This window comes from Psammomys obesus, unplaced genomic scaffold (genome assembly GCF_907164565.1).
Source record: "Psammomys obesus unplaced genomic scaffold, mPsaObe1.curated_primary_1811, whole genome shotgun sequence".
NCBI classification, from domain to species: domain Eukaryota; kingdom Metazoa; phylum Chordata; class Mammalia; order Rodentia; family Muridae; genus Psammomys; species Psammomys obesus.
In genome coordinates this window covers 16,190,504-16,210,348 of record NW_026585894.1, presented here as the reverse complement: position 1 = coordinate 16,210,348, position 19,845 = coordinate 16,190,504, and the positions used below count along the sequence as shown (strand labels likewise).

General features: G+C 40.1%; 1 protein-coding gene and 1 non-coding gene across 2 annotated transcripts; one reads left to right on the top strand and one right to left on the bottom strand.

Annotated features, from left to right (window-relative positions):
• Positions 1–3,846: 3,846 nt before the first annotated feature.
• LOC129670942 (integrator complex subunit 6-like) lies at positions 3,847–7,043 on the bottom strand. The gene is made up of 4 exons (XM_055599557.1): positions 6,920–7,043; positions 4,786–5,124; positions 4,344–4,437; positions 3,847–3,946 (listed from the first exon to the last, which is right to left on the bottom strand). Exons 1-4 carry the CDS (start codon positions 7,041–7,043, stop codon positions 3,847–3,849), a joined length of 657 nt encoding a protein of 218 aa, XP_055455532.1.
• A 7,172-nt stretch (positions 7,044–14,215) lies between these two features.
• LOC129671057 (U6 spliceosomal RNA) lies at positions 14,216–14,322 on the top strand. Its single transcript, XR_008719306.1, has one exon. It is a non-coding gene; the product is annotated as a U6 spliceosomal RNA (small nuclear RNA).
• The last annotated feature ends 5,523 nt before the right edge of the window (positions 14,323–19,845 follow it).

Sequence of the window (19,845 nt, the reverse complement as noted above, 5' to 3'; positions counted from 1 at the left end):
AACGACTGTTCTGTTTGTCAGAAGTTGCTGTGGCTTTGCCCTTGAGGAATGAACATGCACGCTACACTGCAAAATGATTACTCTGTTAACTGTTGTCCTAACCTTTGCCAAATGGACCAGTGATCGGTTACTGGAATAATGATGCATTGTAAGGTAGGTGGACTCTTCTGAGTTTTGAAGAATCAGGGACAGCCTGTCTGGAGGTTTATACTGAGAACACTTCTGGCCTCCTCTGAGACCTCTAAGAAGGGGACCCTCAACTCTGCCGTAGGTCTAAACTCTTATTAGAGCTTCCACCATGTTGTCTGCTTATCTATTGTTCTGGGGCTGCACATTTTCTCAGGCCCTGGCTATGATACTGGTTGTCTGTATGCCCACAGCATTAATAAGTCTTTTGATGAGCTCAATACTCTAAAGGATGCTGTGCCGTGGAATACTCCCTGTAGACACCCAAAACTGAGACCTTTTAATCAGCAGACTGGATGACTCCAACCTGTAATGGAAGCTTTGGTGTCTTTGTAAACAATTATGTTATGTAACTATGTTTTTTAAGACCCAGGTGTGGGATTTGGCATATAGTTTGTCCACACCTGTTAATTGTCTTTTGCAGGGCGTGGCCTTTGCCAGCTGGTAACAGCCTTCCACATGAGGCAAGGAGAACGGCATGGTTTAGGGCTCTGAGAATATAAACATGAGAGCTTAGAAAGAGAAGGTGTTGGCTTGGTGTGTGCTGTTGGCCTGTGGCCTGTTTGGAGAGACCAGAGAGGCGGACAGTGTTTCGGTTTGGAGCAGACTGAGGGAGGGAAATGCTTCCTGTGCAGGGGCATGGAAGGAGCCTGCTGGCTGCATCTGCTATTAACAGAGTTTGGTATAGAGCCCTAAAAGAACCCAATGACCCTCAACATAGGGTTGAGAAGTTGAAGCCTAAACATCTCAAATAAAGTAGAGTTTTAAAAATGAGTGCTATTCTAACCCGTGCCAAGAAGATGCTATAGTTTGAATGTGTCCCATGAGGTTCACTTTCTAAGGCAACAGAGTTGAGCAGTAGAACCTCACAACTTTTTTTTTATGCTGATAGATCTGAGGGCCTGGAACAATTGAGCAACATCTGCAGACCAGAGATGTAGAGCTTCTAAGACATGTCTATCACAGGAGATCTCCCTTCATGCATGGATTGTCACTGTTAGAGAGAATTAGTAATCACCAAAGCAGGTTTGTTTTAAAATGAGGTTGGCTGGGTGTGATAGCATGTACCTTTAGTTCCAGCATTTAGGAGGGATATCTCTGTGAGTTCAAGGCTAGCCTGGTCCACATCATGAATACTAGGCCAGCCAGGGCTACATCATGAGAGTCTGTCTCACTATAATAAAGTAAAATAAAATAGAGTGAGGTCGGCCATCTTTCAATTCTTCTAGCCAGATGCTGCCTTCTGGCATGTTATTACACAGCAAGAAAGACGTCATCAGATGTGAACTCCTGACCTTGGACTTCTTAGCCTCTAGGACTGTAGAAAATTAAATCTCAGCTCCTTATAATTCCCAGTCTCGCATACTCTTGTTAAGGAAGAAAAAAATTATACATATATATATAGGACAGGGGCAACTCACTTGTTAATAACTGTAACAGATACACTCAGAAATAATGTTGAATCTGCACAGCCTCCACAGTGCCGTCAAGCAGAAACAAAGTTATCACAGTTCTGAGATTATTTGATACCATCTCTGGCGTAATACTCATTTGCGAAAAAGCAAAATGTCACGGTGGCTCCTGGGTCAGAGCAGAGATCAAATGATAATTCAGTTTTACTCACATTGCTCTGATTTGTTCCTGAACTTGACTTTCTGTTAGTGATAACATGAAATTCAGAAAATTATCATTAGAATAGACTTAGTCAACAAATGGTAAATATTATACATTGGTTCTCTGACCTATGGGGAAAGAACTATTGTAGTATGAAAAGGCCAAATGGAAGCCACTAGCACTGTAGTAATAGCAAACTAAAAATGACACTCCATGCATGGAAAGATTGTGGTGATTTGTAACGCCACTGACAAAAAGGAAGGTGTTGATCCTCACATACTCATTTCAGAGAATGACAGCAATGTTAATAATTGTAATCAGATGATTATTCCAAGAACTAATGAGATTTTATACAAGGGTTCCTTGTTTTTACAATCAATATGTTTCTGGGCACCTGATTGTCACAAAGATGAGCTTGACTTCACTTGAAAAACCAATATAATATCACTTCGAATATGCAAGCATGTGTGAAAGTACACACGTTCATATGTGTGTATATGTATCACACATACAAAAATCAGTCACTTTCCACTTTAGTTTTTGAGGCAGCATCTCTCCCTGAACCTGGAGCTGGTCGATTCGGATCAGATTGCTAGCCAGAAAGACCCAGGAATACTCTTGTCTTCACTGCTTTCAGCACTGGCATTATTGGTGTGAGCCAGTATGCCTGGCTTTTTGTGTTGGTTCTGGGGATTTGAACTCAGGCTTTCATGTTTGTGCAGCAAGTACTTTACTCATAGAACCATGTCTTCACCCCCTAGTATCACTTTTTACCTCAGGCTTACATTGTAATGTAGCCCTTAAGGATATCGATTACCAACATATTGCATTGCACCTTTGCATTGCACCATTGCAACATATTGCATTGTCACCTTTGGTGACATTATTCTCATTGAACAGGAAATGGAAACCAATCCAGATACTCTGGCAGCATACCTACTAGACATAACATGAGAAATAATTCCTGAACAAAACTAGGGCCTTTGAAATGAGTGAGACTTCAGTGATCACATAATCCAAGGCATATTAAGATAGTGCCTGTAGAATGAACGAATACCCGCATCTTGGCTTTAAAATAAAAACATTTAGGAGGAGACAGAGCTACAAGTTATGTGTGGCATAGTAGATATAGAATTTACCTCAGGGTAATGTGCTAAAATTTTGAGCAAGGCTATGTTAGCTTGGAGTAGGGTCTAGGAAAAAAAAAGAAAATTTTCTTGTTTGACATCTGTGGCTTTTGGTATACTTAGTTCCCTGTGGCCAGTTGACAAAGAAAACAACTCAACAACTATATGGGGAAAGATTCTTTAATTTCCAGAGTATAAGACTTGGTTATCAAATGATCGTGAGACGAGTACCAGGGCTAAGGAGGACAGTGTGAAAGGTGTGGAGTCCTTTGTGCTTTCTCATTAGAGGTGACGGACCTTTATGGCAGCCCAGTTCACACAGGACATGGGATGGGATGGCTCAGCCTTGATGGTTAAGTAAAAAGACTTGGAGACAGCTCACTAAGCCGAACACCATGACTTGTTGAGGGGCTATGTCTGGACAATGGGATAAGAGATGGTTGGGGTACCAGGTATGGCAGCAGTGCATGGCTGTATTCCCAGCACTCAGGGAGCAGAGGCAGGCAGATCTCTGTGGGTTCTGCATCATGAATTCCAGGCTAGCCAGAGTTATACAGTGAGAACCAGTCCCAACAAAACAAAACAAAAACAATACTTGGGAAAAGTGACATTTCTAAATACCCGTGATGACACTTGTGATCTCCTGCAAAATGCAGGCTTGTCATGATATTTACCTGATGAGACAATAGCATTAGCCTGCATAGGGAAGAGAAAAAGAATCAGCAAACCAGCAAGAAGTCATACTTTCGAACAAAACACATAGGGTGAAAGCCCATCTTTTATTAAGCGTAGTTTAAGGCAGTTTTCTTAGAGGTAGTCATCTTAGCTAATATATGCCAGGGGGCTTCAGCATTCTCCTACTACATTCTAAACACAGTAAACCAATTGTTGCATCTTTCTGACCATTGTAATAACAGGATCACACGCTTGGATGTAGATCATCATTGTTGAGAGACCTTTCTGCCATTAATTTTTCCAGTATCTTCTCAAGATAATTTATTAAATGGTGTCTTTTAAACCTGAAAATAAACATACACATCATGTAAAAATAAAATTAAAAAAAAAAAAGATACCCAGAAAACTTGTGTTGGAGGAAGTGCTGTGTGATCCAAAGCAACGGCTCACCACATCTGTGGTAATAGTGAGTGCATCCCAGGTACCAGGTGCTCTAGCCCATATGAAGGGTATCTGCTAAGGATCAGAGCCCATATCAGACCGCAGTATCAAAGGAGAGATGAGTGAACGTACAAGGCTGTGTCAAACACAGGTGACATCTACCTCAATGGTTGTGCCACCAGCCTTCACTATAATGCCGGGGACTAAGGAAACTCAAGGCAGGCACTGCCCCGCCCCTCACCCAACCACTGCAGTGACCCAACAGCTGGAAGAAGATGTGTAGTCCCTCTGTGCACCCACCTTGCCGCTTCCTTGATGGTGAACTCGACAAACTGTATCCTGACTTCCGGAGGCCCTGGCACTTCTTCAAGAATCTTGAAAATCTTTCCATATTCTGAAGAGAATATAAGAATACTTCAACATTTCTTAGAAATGAAATAGAACAGGATCTGGGTGAATCTGTATGTTCCCCAGTAGTATGCTTCCTGGTCAAGAATGTGAAATGGTAGGTATCGTATGCACAGACACTGACACAATTCTTGTGAGCAATAACCAAGTGACAATACAGATGAAAGATGGACTCTACTGAGATATTTTAGTCAAAGAGTGACTGCATGGAACTCTATAGAAACCCTTGGTTGTGGCAAAGGCTCTCTCTCTGGAGGTAGTTTCAGGTTATTCTAATCATACAACTGGAGACAACTGCCTTGTCTCTGTTACTAACCATTCTTTGAGTACTTACGTCGTCCATATCGTCGAATTTCCGTCATCAGGGCACATTTTATTTCATAGTTAGTTACATTTGGGCTCAGCAGGGACGCAGAGGGCCCAGATTCTGCTGAAGGCATTACTGGGGCATTGACAGTGCCTACAGAGTGAGCACTGCTAACACTTCCCCCTGTAACGGTGATGTCATCATCATCTTTGCGATGAAGAGAGTTGTCAGGTAGAGAATCTTCTGGACTGGGGAGAATGGCATCTCCTGCCACAGGCTTACTCTGGCTTTCAGCACATTTTCGTGAGTAGTCATTAGAACTACCTGGCAACGTCCCCACCTGGGCTTCCTTGCTGACAGTAGCACCTGGAAAGCAAAGTAACAGACTGAGCTGTGAACTAGGTGGGCTCCATGCCTCTGTATGAGCACTCCCATGCTGATCAGGGTCTAAATTTATTTCAGAGGAGAGTACAGCAGAGAGGAATCTCAACCATGACAGACTGACCCCAGGACACAGCAGAAAAAAAAAGCCTACCTTGTGACTCCATAATCATTTGCACAAACTAGTTGGACAGGACAATGAAAAAACAACAGATCCCTGGTACTTATAGCTTAGTGTCGTCTTGATAGACTTTACAAGTTGAAAAGCTGAAGGTGTCACAAGATGTGTGAATGCATTGTGCACACCTTCACTAAAACTCTGCATCTATAGGAGACTCTACTCATCTTTCACTTTTTGGCAAGGCAAGTTCTTTTCCCTTTCCTTTTGACACTTTTGTGTCATTGTGTTCTGTTCTACCCAGCACCTGCCAGATGCTAGGGATAAACACTGAATGCCAAACACAGGTACTACCCTTCTCCTAGGAATTCACAGTGTCACAGAGACATCAGAGAGGAATCACACACTCTGGTGTTTTCATGTTGGGGAAGAAATTAACAAACATGTGAAAGGAAGCAACAGAAGGTGCTCACAGGGCCACCAGCTTGGATCTCCCTTCTGGGCGGTGTCCTCTGAGCAAAACAGAGGAAGAGACAGAGGCAGCCTTTGTAGATGTGGAGAAAAAAGACCAGGGTCTAGTGAGAGCTGGGGAATGGGACATAGGATTTGTGTAGTCAACAATATACACAGAAGTCTGAAGGTGACCACTGGGACCCAGATAATTGTAGGATGAAGGAAGCAGAGTCTGATGGATCAGGGACAGGAGTCAGGTTTTATCTTGCATGCTTGGAGACACAGAATGGGTTTGTTCCTTCCCTTTTTTTTCCAGCATGAATATGGCCTACTATATTTACCTACTGATATCCTTACCCTGGCTGCCAGGTGAGAGAGGTTGTTAGGAAGTGGGTACAGATGGAAAGGATACTGAGCAGAAAACACTTATTTTTTTATGCTCTGTGGGAATTAATCATGGCAGAGTGAACAAGCACAAAAGATTTCAATGGCCTGAGTTAGAAAATGTTACATAATTTATCCAGACAAGAAGATAAACAGAAGGAAAACAATTGAGGAGGCCTCATCCAGAGGGAAAAAACCAAACCAAAAGAAAACAAAACTGAAGAATATTCTAGAGAACAAACATCCCAGGAAGTTGGGGCTGAGGATGTTGTTCAGTGGTTAAGAATACTGGCTACCCTTCCACAGAACAGAGGTTTGAGTCTCAACATTCATACTGCAGCTCACAACCATCTGCAACTCCGGTCCCAGGGAATCCCATACCCTCTTCTAGTTTTTGTGATCAACAGGTACACAAGTGGTACATAGATACACATGCAGGCAAAACACACACACACACACACACACACACACACACGTCATGAATAAAGGGATGGCTGTCGGCATCAGAAGCTGCTGAGGGATGAGTGTCATTCCTGACCATTGCAGACATGTCCACAACACTTTTCAACAGTGTTGATGACACAGAAGACAGGAATCCGCACAGCATTATAATATGGAGGAAAGGAGAGGATAGGTGAAGGAGACGTAGGGCCAGGTGGGAGGAACATTCTCCTCTCTTAGACCTTGTCTTACACTAGCTACTGGAGCTGTTTTGGACCCACTGATCTCCCTGAAGCAACTCGTATCACTTTCATCATTTCACACGTGTTTTCTTTAACTTTTAAATATGGCCAGTATCTGTCTAGCCAACAATGGTGTATTTACCTTCTCCCTTTGCCTTGTCAGAGGCTTCAAAAGATTTATTTGACACCATGTTCACAGTGCACCTTTTCTTTGGTGGTCTCATGACTTCTTGTTCTTCAGCAAGGCTAACTTTCTGTTTAAGCATTGTATTATGCTTCTCTTTGTCAGGCTTCTTGTCCTAGAAAACAAGTGATAAAAATAAAATAATATTTCCTGGGCATGGCAGCTTAGGCCTTTAACTTCAGTACTTGGCAGGAAGAGGCATGTGGACCTTTGTGAGTTTGAGGTCAGCCTGGTCTACAGAGTAAGTCCAGGACAGCCAGGGCTATGTAGAGACCCCACCTTGGAACAAAACAAACAAAAAATCATCTGGGATAAGATGTGGTAAGAAGTTTTCTCCAGTTGATTCCACTGTGAGAGAGTCAAGAAAACATAGAAATCCAAGAATTGTGATTAAACAGATGAGACCAAATCTAAAAATACCAAAATGCTTGAAATGACAAAGAATGTAATGGTACAGTTTAAAAATTATTCCCAAGTGTAAAGGAGTGAATAATTAATTGAAGAAGGAATAAAGTGCATTCATGAAGTAGATTATAAAAAAAAGAAGAATAGAAATAGAGATCCTGGGGAGTCAGAGCCAAACCAAAAAGGGGGGGAGAGTGGAGAAAAGAAAACAAAAACAAACAAAACAAAACATGAACAAACAACAACAAAAAAATCCCATAGCAATCATAACCACAACTTTCAGGAACACTGGGACATGATGGAGAGAACGAGCCTATGAACTTTTAAAAGAAGGAACCAAGTTATAGTCTAACCGCATAAACTCCACAAAAGTCCCTATATCTTGGGAAAGACATGGCTAGGCAAGGAAAGGAGGAATTTGAAATTATACATGTCGAGATAAGCACCTTTCCATGTCATCTTATGGCTCTAATGCAGATGGAACAGAACAAAGAAGAAATCCTGGAAGCCACATGACAGAGGCTCCAAGTTAGGTACAAAGGCAAACCCATTATAATATCAAGAGACTACTTAGCAGAAACTGTAATGGATGAGAACCACAGACCGATATATTTTAAACTTTGAAAGTCAGCAATTGCCAACCCAGATTACTATGCCTAGTAGATTTATACTTTAAAATCAGAGGAGAAATAAAGTCTTTCCATGCTAATCTCAGATTAAAACAATTCATCACCACTAAGCCATCACAAAAGAAGACAATAAAGAAGGAATAGTACACACAGAGGATGGAGGTCGACAATATCATGATAACTTGAGGGAGAAAAATATCACGTATTAAGAATAGAAAGACTAGCAGAGATTTGGAAAGGTTACAAACATTTTTACCTCGGTGAAACACACAAAGTGTTAAAACGAACAAGGAGGAACTCAGTACGTACCTTGCAAGGATAACTCTAAATATAAAGGTTAACACTCCAGAAAATATGCAGCCTGAAGGATCTCCAGGACCTAGAAGTGGTCGGTCACAGTTGCCTGTGTCTCTAACTTCAGCAGCATCAGAAGCCGGAGTGATAGAGACTTAGGACTGACTGTCCCTGGGACTTGCTGATCAGCTGGTCTAGCCTGAAGAGTGAGGTTCATGTTCACCTAGAGACACTGTTTTTAAAAAGGTAAGGTAGAAGTCACTGGAGGAAGACACCTGATATCATTGCTCTGGCCTCCACAGGCACAGGTATGCGTAGATGAATACACCCGCAAAAAAAATGTGCAATTACCAAAAAAAATAGGTAGAATTGAGAAATGGTTGAGTAAACAAGATTCAACTGTGTCCTGTCTTCAAGAAACTTACCTCATTGACCACAATTAAAAAACAGAAAATGAAACTATGGAATATTGCATTCCCAGACAAACAGAATTCTAGAGGAAGAACAGCTATATTCTTATTTGAAAATTCTTATCAAGATGAAAATTGTATAACAAAAAATAAATTAATTAAAAAATGTTTCCACTAGCAGTTTCTTAGTTTAAAGGCCTGACATTAAGTCTTCAACTCAATTTAAGTTGATTTAGGTAATCTGAGATAGGAGCATATTTCATTCTTCCACAAGCAGAGATATCCAATATTCTAAGTATCAAGGTTAGATGTAAGATACTCCCCAGAGAATCATGTATTCAATCACATTGGTCCCCTTCAAACTAGTGTTAGTTTGAAGGCTAGTCTGGACCTTTTAGAAGTAAGACTTAGCTGAAGAAAATGGATACACAATTCATCAAGAGCTTCAGAAATAACAAGGCACACATATTTGAAAATCTGTCACTGAAAACAGTGAGTTACTCTTACATCCAGATACTCTGCTGAAAGTTTTATCAGTTGTAAGAGTTTCCAGGTAGAAATTTTTAGGGTCACTTATGTATACTATCATATGCAAATAACAGCATTTGACTTCTTCCTTTCCAATTTGTATCCCTTGCTCTCCTTCAGCTGTCTTATTGTTCCAGCTAAGACTTCAAGTACTATATTGAAGAGATATGGAGAGAGTGGACAACCTTGTTGTGTTCCTGATTTTAGAGAAATTGAATTTCTCTCCATTTAAGTTGATACTGGCTATGAGCTTGCTATAAACTACCTTTACTATGTTGAGGTATGTCCCTTGTATCCCTAATCTCTCCAAAACTTTTGTCATGAAGGGGTATTGGATTGTGTCAAAGGCCTTTTCTGCATCTATTGAGAGATCATGTGGGGTTTTTTTTTCCTTTCAGTTTGTTTATAATGTGGATCACATTTACCGATTTATGTATGTTGAACCACCCCTGCTTAACTGAGAAGAATACTCAGATAGTGGTGGATGATCTTTTTGGTGTGTTTTTGAATTCTGTTTGCAAGTATTTTAAAGAGAATGTTTGCATCCATGTCAGGGTTTCTCAACCTTCTAATGCTGTGGCCCTTTAATACAGTTCTTCATATTGTGATGACCCTGAACCATAAAATTACCTCATTGCTATGTTATAATGTAATTTTGCTACTGTTATGAGTCATAATGTAAATATCTGATATGCAGGATATCTGATATGTGACTGGCAAAGGGGTCTCAACCCATAGGTTGAGAACCACTGATCTATGTTAATAAGAGAAATTGGTTTGTAATTTCTATCTTTGTTTGACTACAAAGAGAAATCCTGTCACACACACGAAAAAAAGAAACTGCACTATTTAAAAAAAATGAAAATTGTAAAAAGAGATAATGAAGGTCAGTACACCTTAACAAATAGAACAATCCATCAGAACAATGTAACAGTTGTAAATAGATACACAAAATGCTGGGGTGTGTCAACATTGCACTAACGAATTAAACAAGAGACTTGCTCTTGGAGTAGTTTGAACCGATAGTGAGTCCAGATTTGTGTTCCCCTCTTCCCTCTCCCTGTCCTTTATCTCTCTGTAGTTTCTGATCTGTGGCCTGTCTGTTGTCTGTCTGCTGTGGATATGAAGTTTGACTGTTCCTGACGAGGGCTTTGATCTGTTCTTATTTAATAGCACAGAAAACATGTTATGTGAAAGGAATGAGTAATTATTTTATGCAGAAATCTTTAACTGAGTTTTGCAATGGAAGAAGTTACTTTACTGACATAAACTGACCCAAAATGGCACTCAAACCTGCAGACAGCTGTTATCAACCTATATCCATATGCCGCTTCCAACATTAATGGGATATTTGCCATTGGTTGATTTTAACCTGTTAACTGCTTTCAGGATATGATTCCCACAACATACACACATACACAATCCTTGATCAGGGGCATGGAAGCATACATAGTTTAATATTAAAGCTATGCATTCAGCTTAGGCAGTAAATGCTGATTACATGGGAAATCCAGGACATAGTAATGTTAGTTACATTGCTTTCTCAAAGTCAGTTGAAACAGGCTGAGTGCACATTAGAATAGCAGGTTATATAGGCAGTTTTAAATAATCTCAAGAGGTACTAACTTGGTTACAAGCTCTGGGAAAAATTCAGTTTCTCACGGCAAGAAGTATTTTCTGTAAAAGCTCCTCACACACTGGTGCAATCAATTTCATAGATCAAGAAGTACTGGACATGGACAATCAGGGAGGTCCAGATATAAGAACAGTGACTGTCTTCAATACCACATTCTTTTTTATTATTATTATTAATTACACTTTATTCATTTTGTATCCCCCATAAGCCCCTCCCTCCTCCCCTCCCGATCCCACCCTCCCTCCCCTTTCTGCATGAATGTCACTCCCCAAGTCCACTGATAGGGGAGGTCCTCCTCTCCTCCTTTCTGATCTTAGTCTATCAGATCACATCAGGAGTGGCTGCATTGTCATCTTCTGTGGTCTGCTAAGGCTGCTCCCCCATCAGGGGAGAGGTGATCAAAGAGCAGGCCAATCAGATTATGTCAGAGGCAGTCACTCTTCCCATTACTAGGTAACCCACTTGGATACTGAACTGCCATGGGCTACATCTGTGCAGGGGTTCTAATCAATTAATTGATAGACCACCCAAACAAGGAAATCAACAAAATTCAAAGGAAAACTGCACCAAATATTCTATACACTAGCCATGAACATACATTTTTTTTCTCATCAGCCCATGAAACCTTGTCCAAAATAGAACACGTTTTATGTCTTAAGTTTTACCAGCTACCAGAGATTACATAATATACTTCTCAATGTTTAGCAGTTCAGCAAAGAAACCAGGAAGATTTTTAAAATCTTTACTACCCAATGATGATAAAAAACAAACAAACAAGCAAACACATAACCTTTGGGGTGCACTGAAGGCAGTTATGGGGAGAAAAGTGAACAGGCATGAGTGCCCACAAAACAAAAATCAAAGAGAGTTCGATAAACCTAGTGATGCTCCTCACAGTCTTAGACAAATTACAAAAGCAAAACCTGAAAACAGAAGAGAAGAAATAGCAACAAGGTAGAGATTGATGACTAAAAGAACAACACAAGGATAAGTGAAATAAGCAGTTGGTTTTATGCATTGATAAACAAGACGGGTAAACCATGAGCCAAGATGACCAAATGAAATAGATCTAAATGAATAAATTAGGGTGCTTACAAAGGACATTACTAGAAATGATGCTGAAACTCAGAGGAATTTTTGTAACAGTTTAAGGGACATTGATGTTATTTCTTCTTTCAAGACTTGATAGAATACAATCACAGATCCCATATTGTGTGTACCTAGTCCTAAATCTAGATTGTCATATGAGAGAAAACACAGGCTATTTTGTCTTTTGTAGAAACACTTCAGTGGGTTACAGCAGTTGTTTTGTGTTCTCAGTTGCTGATCCTTTGGGATCACAAAGAGGATCTGAACTTACAATGACTTTGCTGTTTTCCTGACCCCTTCCCTGTGCTTAATGTTGATTGACTGTCAAAGCAGCCTTGCCTTTCTGCATTGAGCCTTACTGTGACATGCTGCATGGTTTCCACCCACCTTTCGTTTTTGCTTGATAATCATTTATTTAAGATGTTTGTCAAAGGGGTGGTAATGGTGAACACCTTTAATCTCAGGATTCAGGAGGCAGAAGCAGACAGATCTCTGTGAACTCAAGGCCTGCCTAGTCTACCAGAACAAAGGCTACGCATAGAAACCCTGCCTCAAAAACCAAACCAAAACAAACCAAAACAAAACGAAACAAAACAAAAAGATGTTTGTCTCCAGGCCAGCAAGATGGTCAGGGGGTAAAGATGCTTGCTGTCAAGCCTGGTGATCTCATTACAATCTGTGGAACCCACATTATTAAACCCACTGGGTGGAACTACAAAGTTGTGCCATGGCATGCATAAACACACATAGATAGATAGATAGATAGATAGATAGATAGATAGATAGATAGATAGATAGACAGATGTTCAAAAAGATATTTGTTTCTATTTTTTAAGAGTGACTGTACCTCCTGGTTTTGCTTTCTTCTAATGTACTTCTTGTAACTTGACCTTCTTCTTGCTCGTTCTCTCTCTCTCACTCACACAGACAAGTAAATAAGTAAATAAGTAAATAAATAAATAAATAAATGTTTAAAAATACATTTCTTTTCAGGAGAGATTGTGCCTCACAGTAGAATTCAACCAATGGATCAAACTTATATACCAACAAATTAGAAAATCCAAAAAGAATGGATAGATTGGTGGGCACATAATAGGCAACTAAGCCAACCTAAACAGATAAGAAGCAAAGAGAGTGAAGCAATAAGAAATCGTCTCTCAGCAAAGAAATACCAAGACTTTCTGGATCCATGGTTGAATTCTACCAGTGCTCCTTAAAAGTCTACATAAAACAGAAAGAAAAGAAAGTAATGATGCCAAAGTGATATCAAGAGTGTAAGAAAAGAACAGAGAAATCAAACTTCTCAATAAAATATTTGCAAACTTAATTTGACAATGCATTAAAATGATTATAAGCCATGACCGTGCTGTGCGTGTGTGTGTATGTTTATGGGATTGCAGCATGGCTCAACTAATACAAACCAATCGTGGTGGAAGGAGAGAACAAACTCCCACAAGTTGTCCTCTGATTTCCACACATTTAATCTGACTTTCAATAAAGGAGCAATGTATGAAATCTGAATTCTGATTGCTATACCCAATAACAAGCAGAGTGAAAATGAAGTCCAAGGAAATAATTCCATTTTCAATAGACTCTACATATACCTAGAATAAAGCTCACCAAGTATAACAGAGCTCTACCATGAAAACTGTAAGAGGCTGAAGAAAGAAATTTAAGAAAATACTAGAAGATAGAAAGATTTCTCATGTCCATGGTTCAGGTGGCAGGAATTATGTTGGCAAAGTTGCCATATTATCTAAAATTATATTGTACAGGTTCACTGCAATCCCTTTCAAAATTTCAGTAATATTCTTAATTCTACAAAGAACTATAAATATATAGATGGAAGCACAAAGGACACCAAATAATAATAACAGCAATCCTGACTAAACAAGAGCAATGCTGGAGGCATCACAACCCATAGGTTCAAATTATACTACAGAATTGTAGTGACAAAAGCAGCCTCTGTTAGCAGCCAGATGAGATAGTGAAAAAGAGGAGGGAAGAGAGGAGGGAGAAGAGAGACACATAATGAAATCTAAGAAAGGACGCAAAAAATAATACCCATAAACACAACTATTTCTCAACAAAGTTGCCAATATACATAAATTGGAGAAATGAAAGCTTTTTCATCAAGGGTCTTTGATAAGCTGAGTAGTTACTTGTAGAAGACTCAAACTAGATTGGAAGACCGAAACTCACAATGTATTAAACTTGGACCTGAAACACCCAGACTGCTACAGGCAAACAAGAATAGCTCCTCGGGCTCGCTTTGGCAGCACATATCATAAAATTGGAATGATACAGAGAAGATAAGCATGGCCCCCAAGTAAGGATGACATGCAAATTCGTGAAGCGTTCCAAATCTTAAATGAAAAGAATAACACCTCAAGATATAGACATAGACAATGATCATTTTCAAAAACTATCTCACTAATGCAAGAGAAAAAAAAAGGAAATGGCAGATGGTGTTGCATCCAGCTGCAAAGCTGTACACAGCAAAGAAAAGAATTACCAGAGTGAGGAGACAGGACACAAGATGACATGGAAGATGCTGAGGGTCACGCAGTGTTTAGACACTGACCAGAGGATTGCTGCAAGTTGTAAGCCAGTCTGGGATACCGAATGACACTCAGACTCAAAAGCAAAGCAAAAGAAAACAAAAGAATACATAACCACAGGAACAGATGTGGTGAAGTGGGAGGAGCAAAATAGTCTAAAAAAGTTTACTTGGGTTGAAAAACAGAGATAAAATGAAATTTACTAAAATTCCCACAGAGCAAAATATCTGAATGTTTTTGTGTCTGGTAAGATTCATTGGGACAAAAGTTGAAACATTTGTATCCATAAACCTTCTGGTAAGGATTCTTCTAAACATTTGGGTGAAAAAATATGTTACACAAATTATGTCATAAAGCAGAAAAAAAACAGACAAATTTCTTTTTTTAAATTTAATTTTTATTTTTTTGTATTAACTACAGTTTATTCATTTTTCATCCCCGCTGTAGCCCCTCTCTCATTCCTTCCCTCCCTCATCTCTTCCCATGCCTCTCCCGAAGTCCACTGATAGGGGAGGTCCTTCTCCTCTTCCATCTGACCCTAGCTTATCAGGTCTCATCAGAACTGGCTACATTGTCTTCCTCTGTAGCCTGGCTAGGCTGTTCCCCCCTCAGGGGAAGGTGATCAAAGAGCCAGCCACTGAGTTCATAACAAACAAGTTTCTAAACGATTTTGTGAAGTTCACGAAAAGAAAACAAAACTGTGTAGCATACTTTCCCCAAAACAGAAACATATCTTCTTAAACATTTATCTATTTGTGTGTGACGGTGCATGCGTGCATGTGCATGTGTGCGTGCGTGTGTGTGTGTGTGTGTGTGTGTGTGTGTATACATGCCATGGTACAAGTGTGAAGGTCAGAGGACAATTTGTGGGTTAGGGGTTTCATCATGTGGGTTTCAGAGATTGAAATGAGTTCATCAGGCTTGGCAGGAAGCACTTTTACCCCCTAGTCACCTTGCTGGCCCAGAAACGAACAAATAAGTGATTATCAAGCAAAAACGAAAGGTGGGTGGAAACCATGCAGCATGTCACAGTAAGGCTCAGTGCAGAAAGGCAAGGCTGCTTTGACAGTCAATCAACATTAAGCACAGGGAAGGGGTCAGGAAAACAGCAAAGTCATTGTAAGTTCAGATCCTCTTTGTGATCTCAAAGGATCAGCAACTGAGAACACAAAACAACTGCTGTAACCCACTGAAGTGTTTCTACAAAAGACAAAATAGCCTGTGTTTTCTCTCATATGACAATCTAGATTTAGGACTAGGTACACACAACAGGAAGCAGAAGTGTAGTAGCAGAGGTGGAAAGAGTGGAGGGGAGAGGACACGGAGGAGAACAAGAGTAAAAGCCAGTCATACATGAGGGATACAATCTTGATGACACCCATCATGACGGTGCAGGCCAGCTCAACCATTAACAGGTAATAAAGTGTAGACAGGATGTGGTGGTGCCTCCCTTTAATCCCAGCACTTGGGAGGCAGAAGCAGGAGGATCTCTGAGTTCAAGGCCAGCCTCAACCTTATAGTGAGCTCTAGGACAGCCAGGACTACACAGAGAGATCATCTCTCTACCCTGCTCCACCTCCAAAAACCAAATAAATAAATAATACAGTGTCTACAAAACACAACAACAATAACAACAAAAACACCTTACTCTATGACAATATCAAAATTCACTTAAAAATAGCAAGCATTCTTTCCCCAAATCTTTAAACAAGGCAACAACAAATGAATTCCCCCCAACAGAATGTTAAGCATACTGACACTTTGGCAGACCAGGGAAATGTGAGAGCACAAATACTGGAAAGCAGCAAGAGCAAGTGTCATTACTTACAGGTGACATATCTACATGAAGAAACCACTTAAAATGATATACACCCAGGGGCTGAAGAGATCACTCAACAGTAAAGTGTTAAGGTCTTCTCGGGTCCAATTGTCAAAGTCTCTTTCTGCTTGGCAAGGGTCCAGGTTCCAGGGTAGGATCTGGGACAGGACGTGGATTACCCTGTTCACTTTATCTCTTGGTTCGCCCAGCTGATGGCTCAGGCAATTGATCAGCAGCTGGTCACATCACAAAAAGTGATTGAAGGAAAAAGAAATAGGGGAAGGAGCCCAGGATTCTTTCTCTAGATCTAATGACTGGCTACACTGCTACTAATGAGGAAAACTTTAACTGGTCATCTTTATTCCTGCAGCCTGGACTGTAAAAGGAGGCTTCTAGCCAAAACTGCAAGGGGTAGTAAAAAGGGGCTCTTTGATCTGATATTAGCTCTTGCACAGGGGTAAGTCACCACAGGCTAAAGTAAACTTTTTCCTGCTTGTCTTAGGCTAGTAGTTAGATCCTGAATCGCTGTGAACTTGTTTGTAAATCGGTAAGAAAAAGAAAAAGGGGGAGAAAGCAAGCAAAGACCATTCATTCACACGTGTTCAAGGGAAAAGGTGGATGAAGTTAAGAACTTTAACTTCAACAAACTTACATATGACATATTACATATGATGTTACATATGATGTTGATTTCTGCCAGCATTCCCTCTGCAGAAACTGTAGCAAGTTAAGGCTGCCAGTTCCATAGCATCAGCCCATACATACACATGGACAAACAGACATATAGATCAGTACATATTCATACACGCATCCAATGGACAATATAAAGGAGCTCCTTACACACAGACAGACAATTGACATACACTCATGTAACATATGAACAAAAAAACAGACATATATCTATATACATATTTACAACTCATAGATACATCAAATTCCAGCCAGCTTTCATTCAATGGAATTCCACTACCGGGCTTCTGCCAATGGTGTGTGTGTGTGTGTGAGTGTGTGTGTGTGTGTGTGTGTGTGTGTGTTGCCATTGTTTATTATAATCGCCTTTACATGTCTGAGGCAAAGTTCCCAGAAAAGGAATTACTTCATAGTCAAAAAATTAACCACAAAAACAGATTAATTCTAAAATAGAACAGGTTACATGTTTTAAAACTAAACATTTCTTATTTATGTGTCCATTATATAAATTCATAGTGAGTTCAGAGTGACAAAGGTTAACAAGGCCTAAAAGTTAACAGGGTCTGAAAGTTACAAGAAAATATATCTTTTCCATTAGGACTGGCTTTCCTACACATTTTCCAGCTGTCCTTGGGGCGATAATCTCATCTGTCTTTCATTCCGAGAAACAAAGTAAATTTAAAATGACAGTATATGATGCCATATGTGACAAGCTATAAGGAATTACAACAGAACAGTTTGTGTATAGTGACCTAAAGGCTTGTACTTAATTAGACATTGCTTATCATTCGGGTTCATGGGAAGTTTAAACCAACTTGACTGTATTTATGGTGTATACCAGGGTGAGTGAAGGCTATCTGAGGCCACAAATATGTCTCCTAGTGAGGCATCTGGAGGTCCACTAAAGTTTTTATCGTAGCCATTAACTTTCTTATTTGTTTATTTAACTTTTAAAATTGTTTGGCTCAAGTCAGGAATTCCATAATCGGGAATTAATTCATCTGAACAGCAGTAAACACCCACAAGGTGACCACACCAGACCATAGAGAAATGCAGCCGTGCACGAGGAGTGAGCGTCAGGGACTGGAAGCAGTTCTGGGGTGTACCATAGTGCAGACCTTGCAAAGTACTCCATCCCCTTCCAGAAAGCCCACCTGCTACTGAGAGCTCCTTTCACAGAGTGGCTCCTGACAATAAAGCGCATATACTGCTCTTCTAGAGGACCCAAGTTCAATTCAGCACCCACATTAGGTTGTTCACATTAGGTTGTTCATAACTCCAGCTCCAGGGGGCTCCTCTGGCTGCTATGGACAACTGCACTTAACATGCACATAGCCACCCACCCACCCACGCACTTACATGAACATACCCAGCCTTACACACACATACACATAATTAAAAAGAATACAAATTAAAAAATAAAATTACATAAAACCAGGACTAGAGGAATGGCTAAGAATACTTGCTGCTCTTGTAGAGGACCCATGCTAGGTGGCTCACAACTGCTCCAGGATATCTGACTCACTTTTCTGGTCATTGTGGGCATCCACACACATGGAGACGTGTGCACAATGCACCCACACACAAATAAATATGAAACATAAATCTTAACAAATACCCGAAATCATCACAGTCATTGAGTGACAATAACAAAGTTTCTGGACCACTGGACAGGAGTCACTAGCTACTTGTATTTCTGTAGAATAAGCACAAGTAATTAGTAAATAAAATTGAAGGTAACAATGAAGTGTGCCCTAAGCCTTTGACACTTAGGAATGTAATGGTAGATGTGCTAACACAGTCCTTAGAAAGTCTAAACCAACATTTAGAGAATTGAGAGACCTCACCAAATGGACAGGAACAGTGTTCCTGTGGACTAAATGTCTTGTTATTAAAACTCAGCAGCATATGTAGGTTGGTGGTATGCGCCTCAGAGGCAAGTGAATCTTCGTGAATTCAAGGCTAGCTGCGTCTACAAATGACTTTCAGGCTGGCCAAGGCTATACAGTGAAAATACTGTCTTAAAAAAGAATAACCACAAGACAAAAATACTACCTTTTTAGCAACAATTCCTCCCAGAAGGATGGTAATGTCATTCAAAATCTTGCTGTGCTAATTTTTTTAATGGCAACCATATAACAAAATGAGTAGGGATATGAAGTTTTAGACTATCTAAACAGCTTTTAAGTAAAACAACTAAACCAAAAGGCATATACTGCTGGATAGGAGTTTCAGTATACAAAGGGAAGTACTTAAAACAGTATGGTACTGGAGCAAGGATGGACACAGAAAGAGCAGTGGAAGGGAACAGAGAGTCTGGAAACAAGAATGGAAAGCAAATATACTTATGACACTAGCGTCAGCAAATCCCTGCAGAAAAGATAATTCCTTCCACAGAGACAAGAAAAACTAGACCTTGACTCCTAAGCATGGAAGATGTGAAATAACACTTATATTGTAGATATTTGTGTGCTTAGGGCAAGCTTGTTTTATGTTTAAATATAGTGTGTGTGTTTGTGTGTGTGTGTGTGAGAGAGAGAGAGAGAAGGAGAGAGGTGAAAGACTTTAGGTGCTTGTGTATGGTATGCTTGTGGAGGTCAGAGAACATCTTTCTAGGGTCAGTTCTTTCCTTGCATCTTGGATTTGCAGTACTTCCCTGAGGTTGCCAGCCTTCTAAAGCAAGTATCTACTCACTGGAGCTTCTCCCCAGCCATCTGTTTTTAGGGTACGAAGGACTGGACCTTAATCCTTAAACATACTAGCAAACCTTGTACTCTGAGCCACACACATACACACCTTAAATTTGTTGCTTTTTTTTTTTTT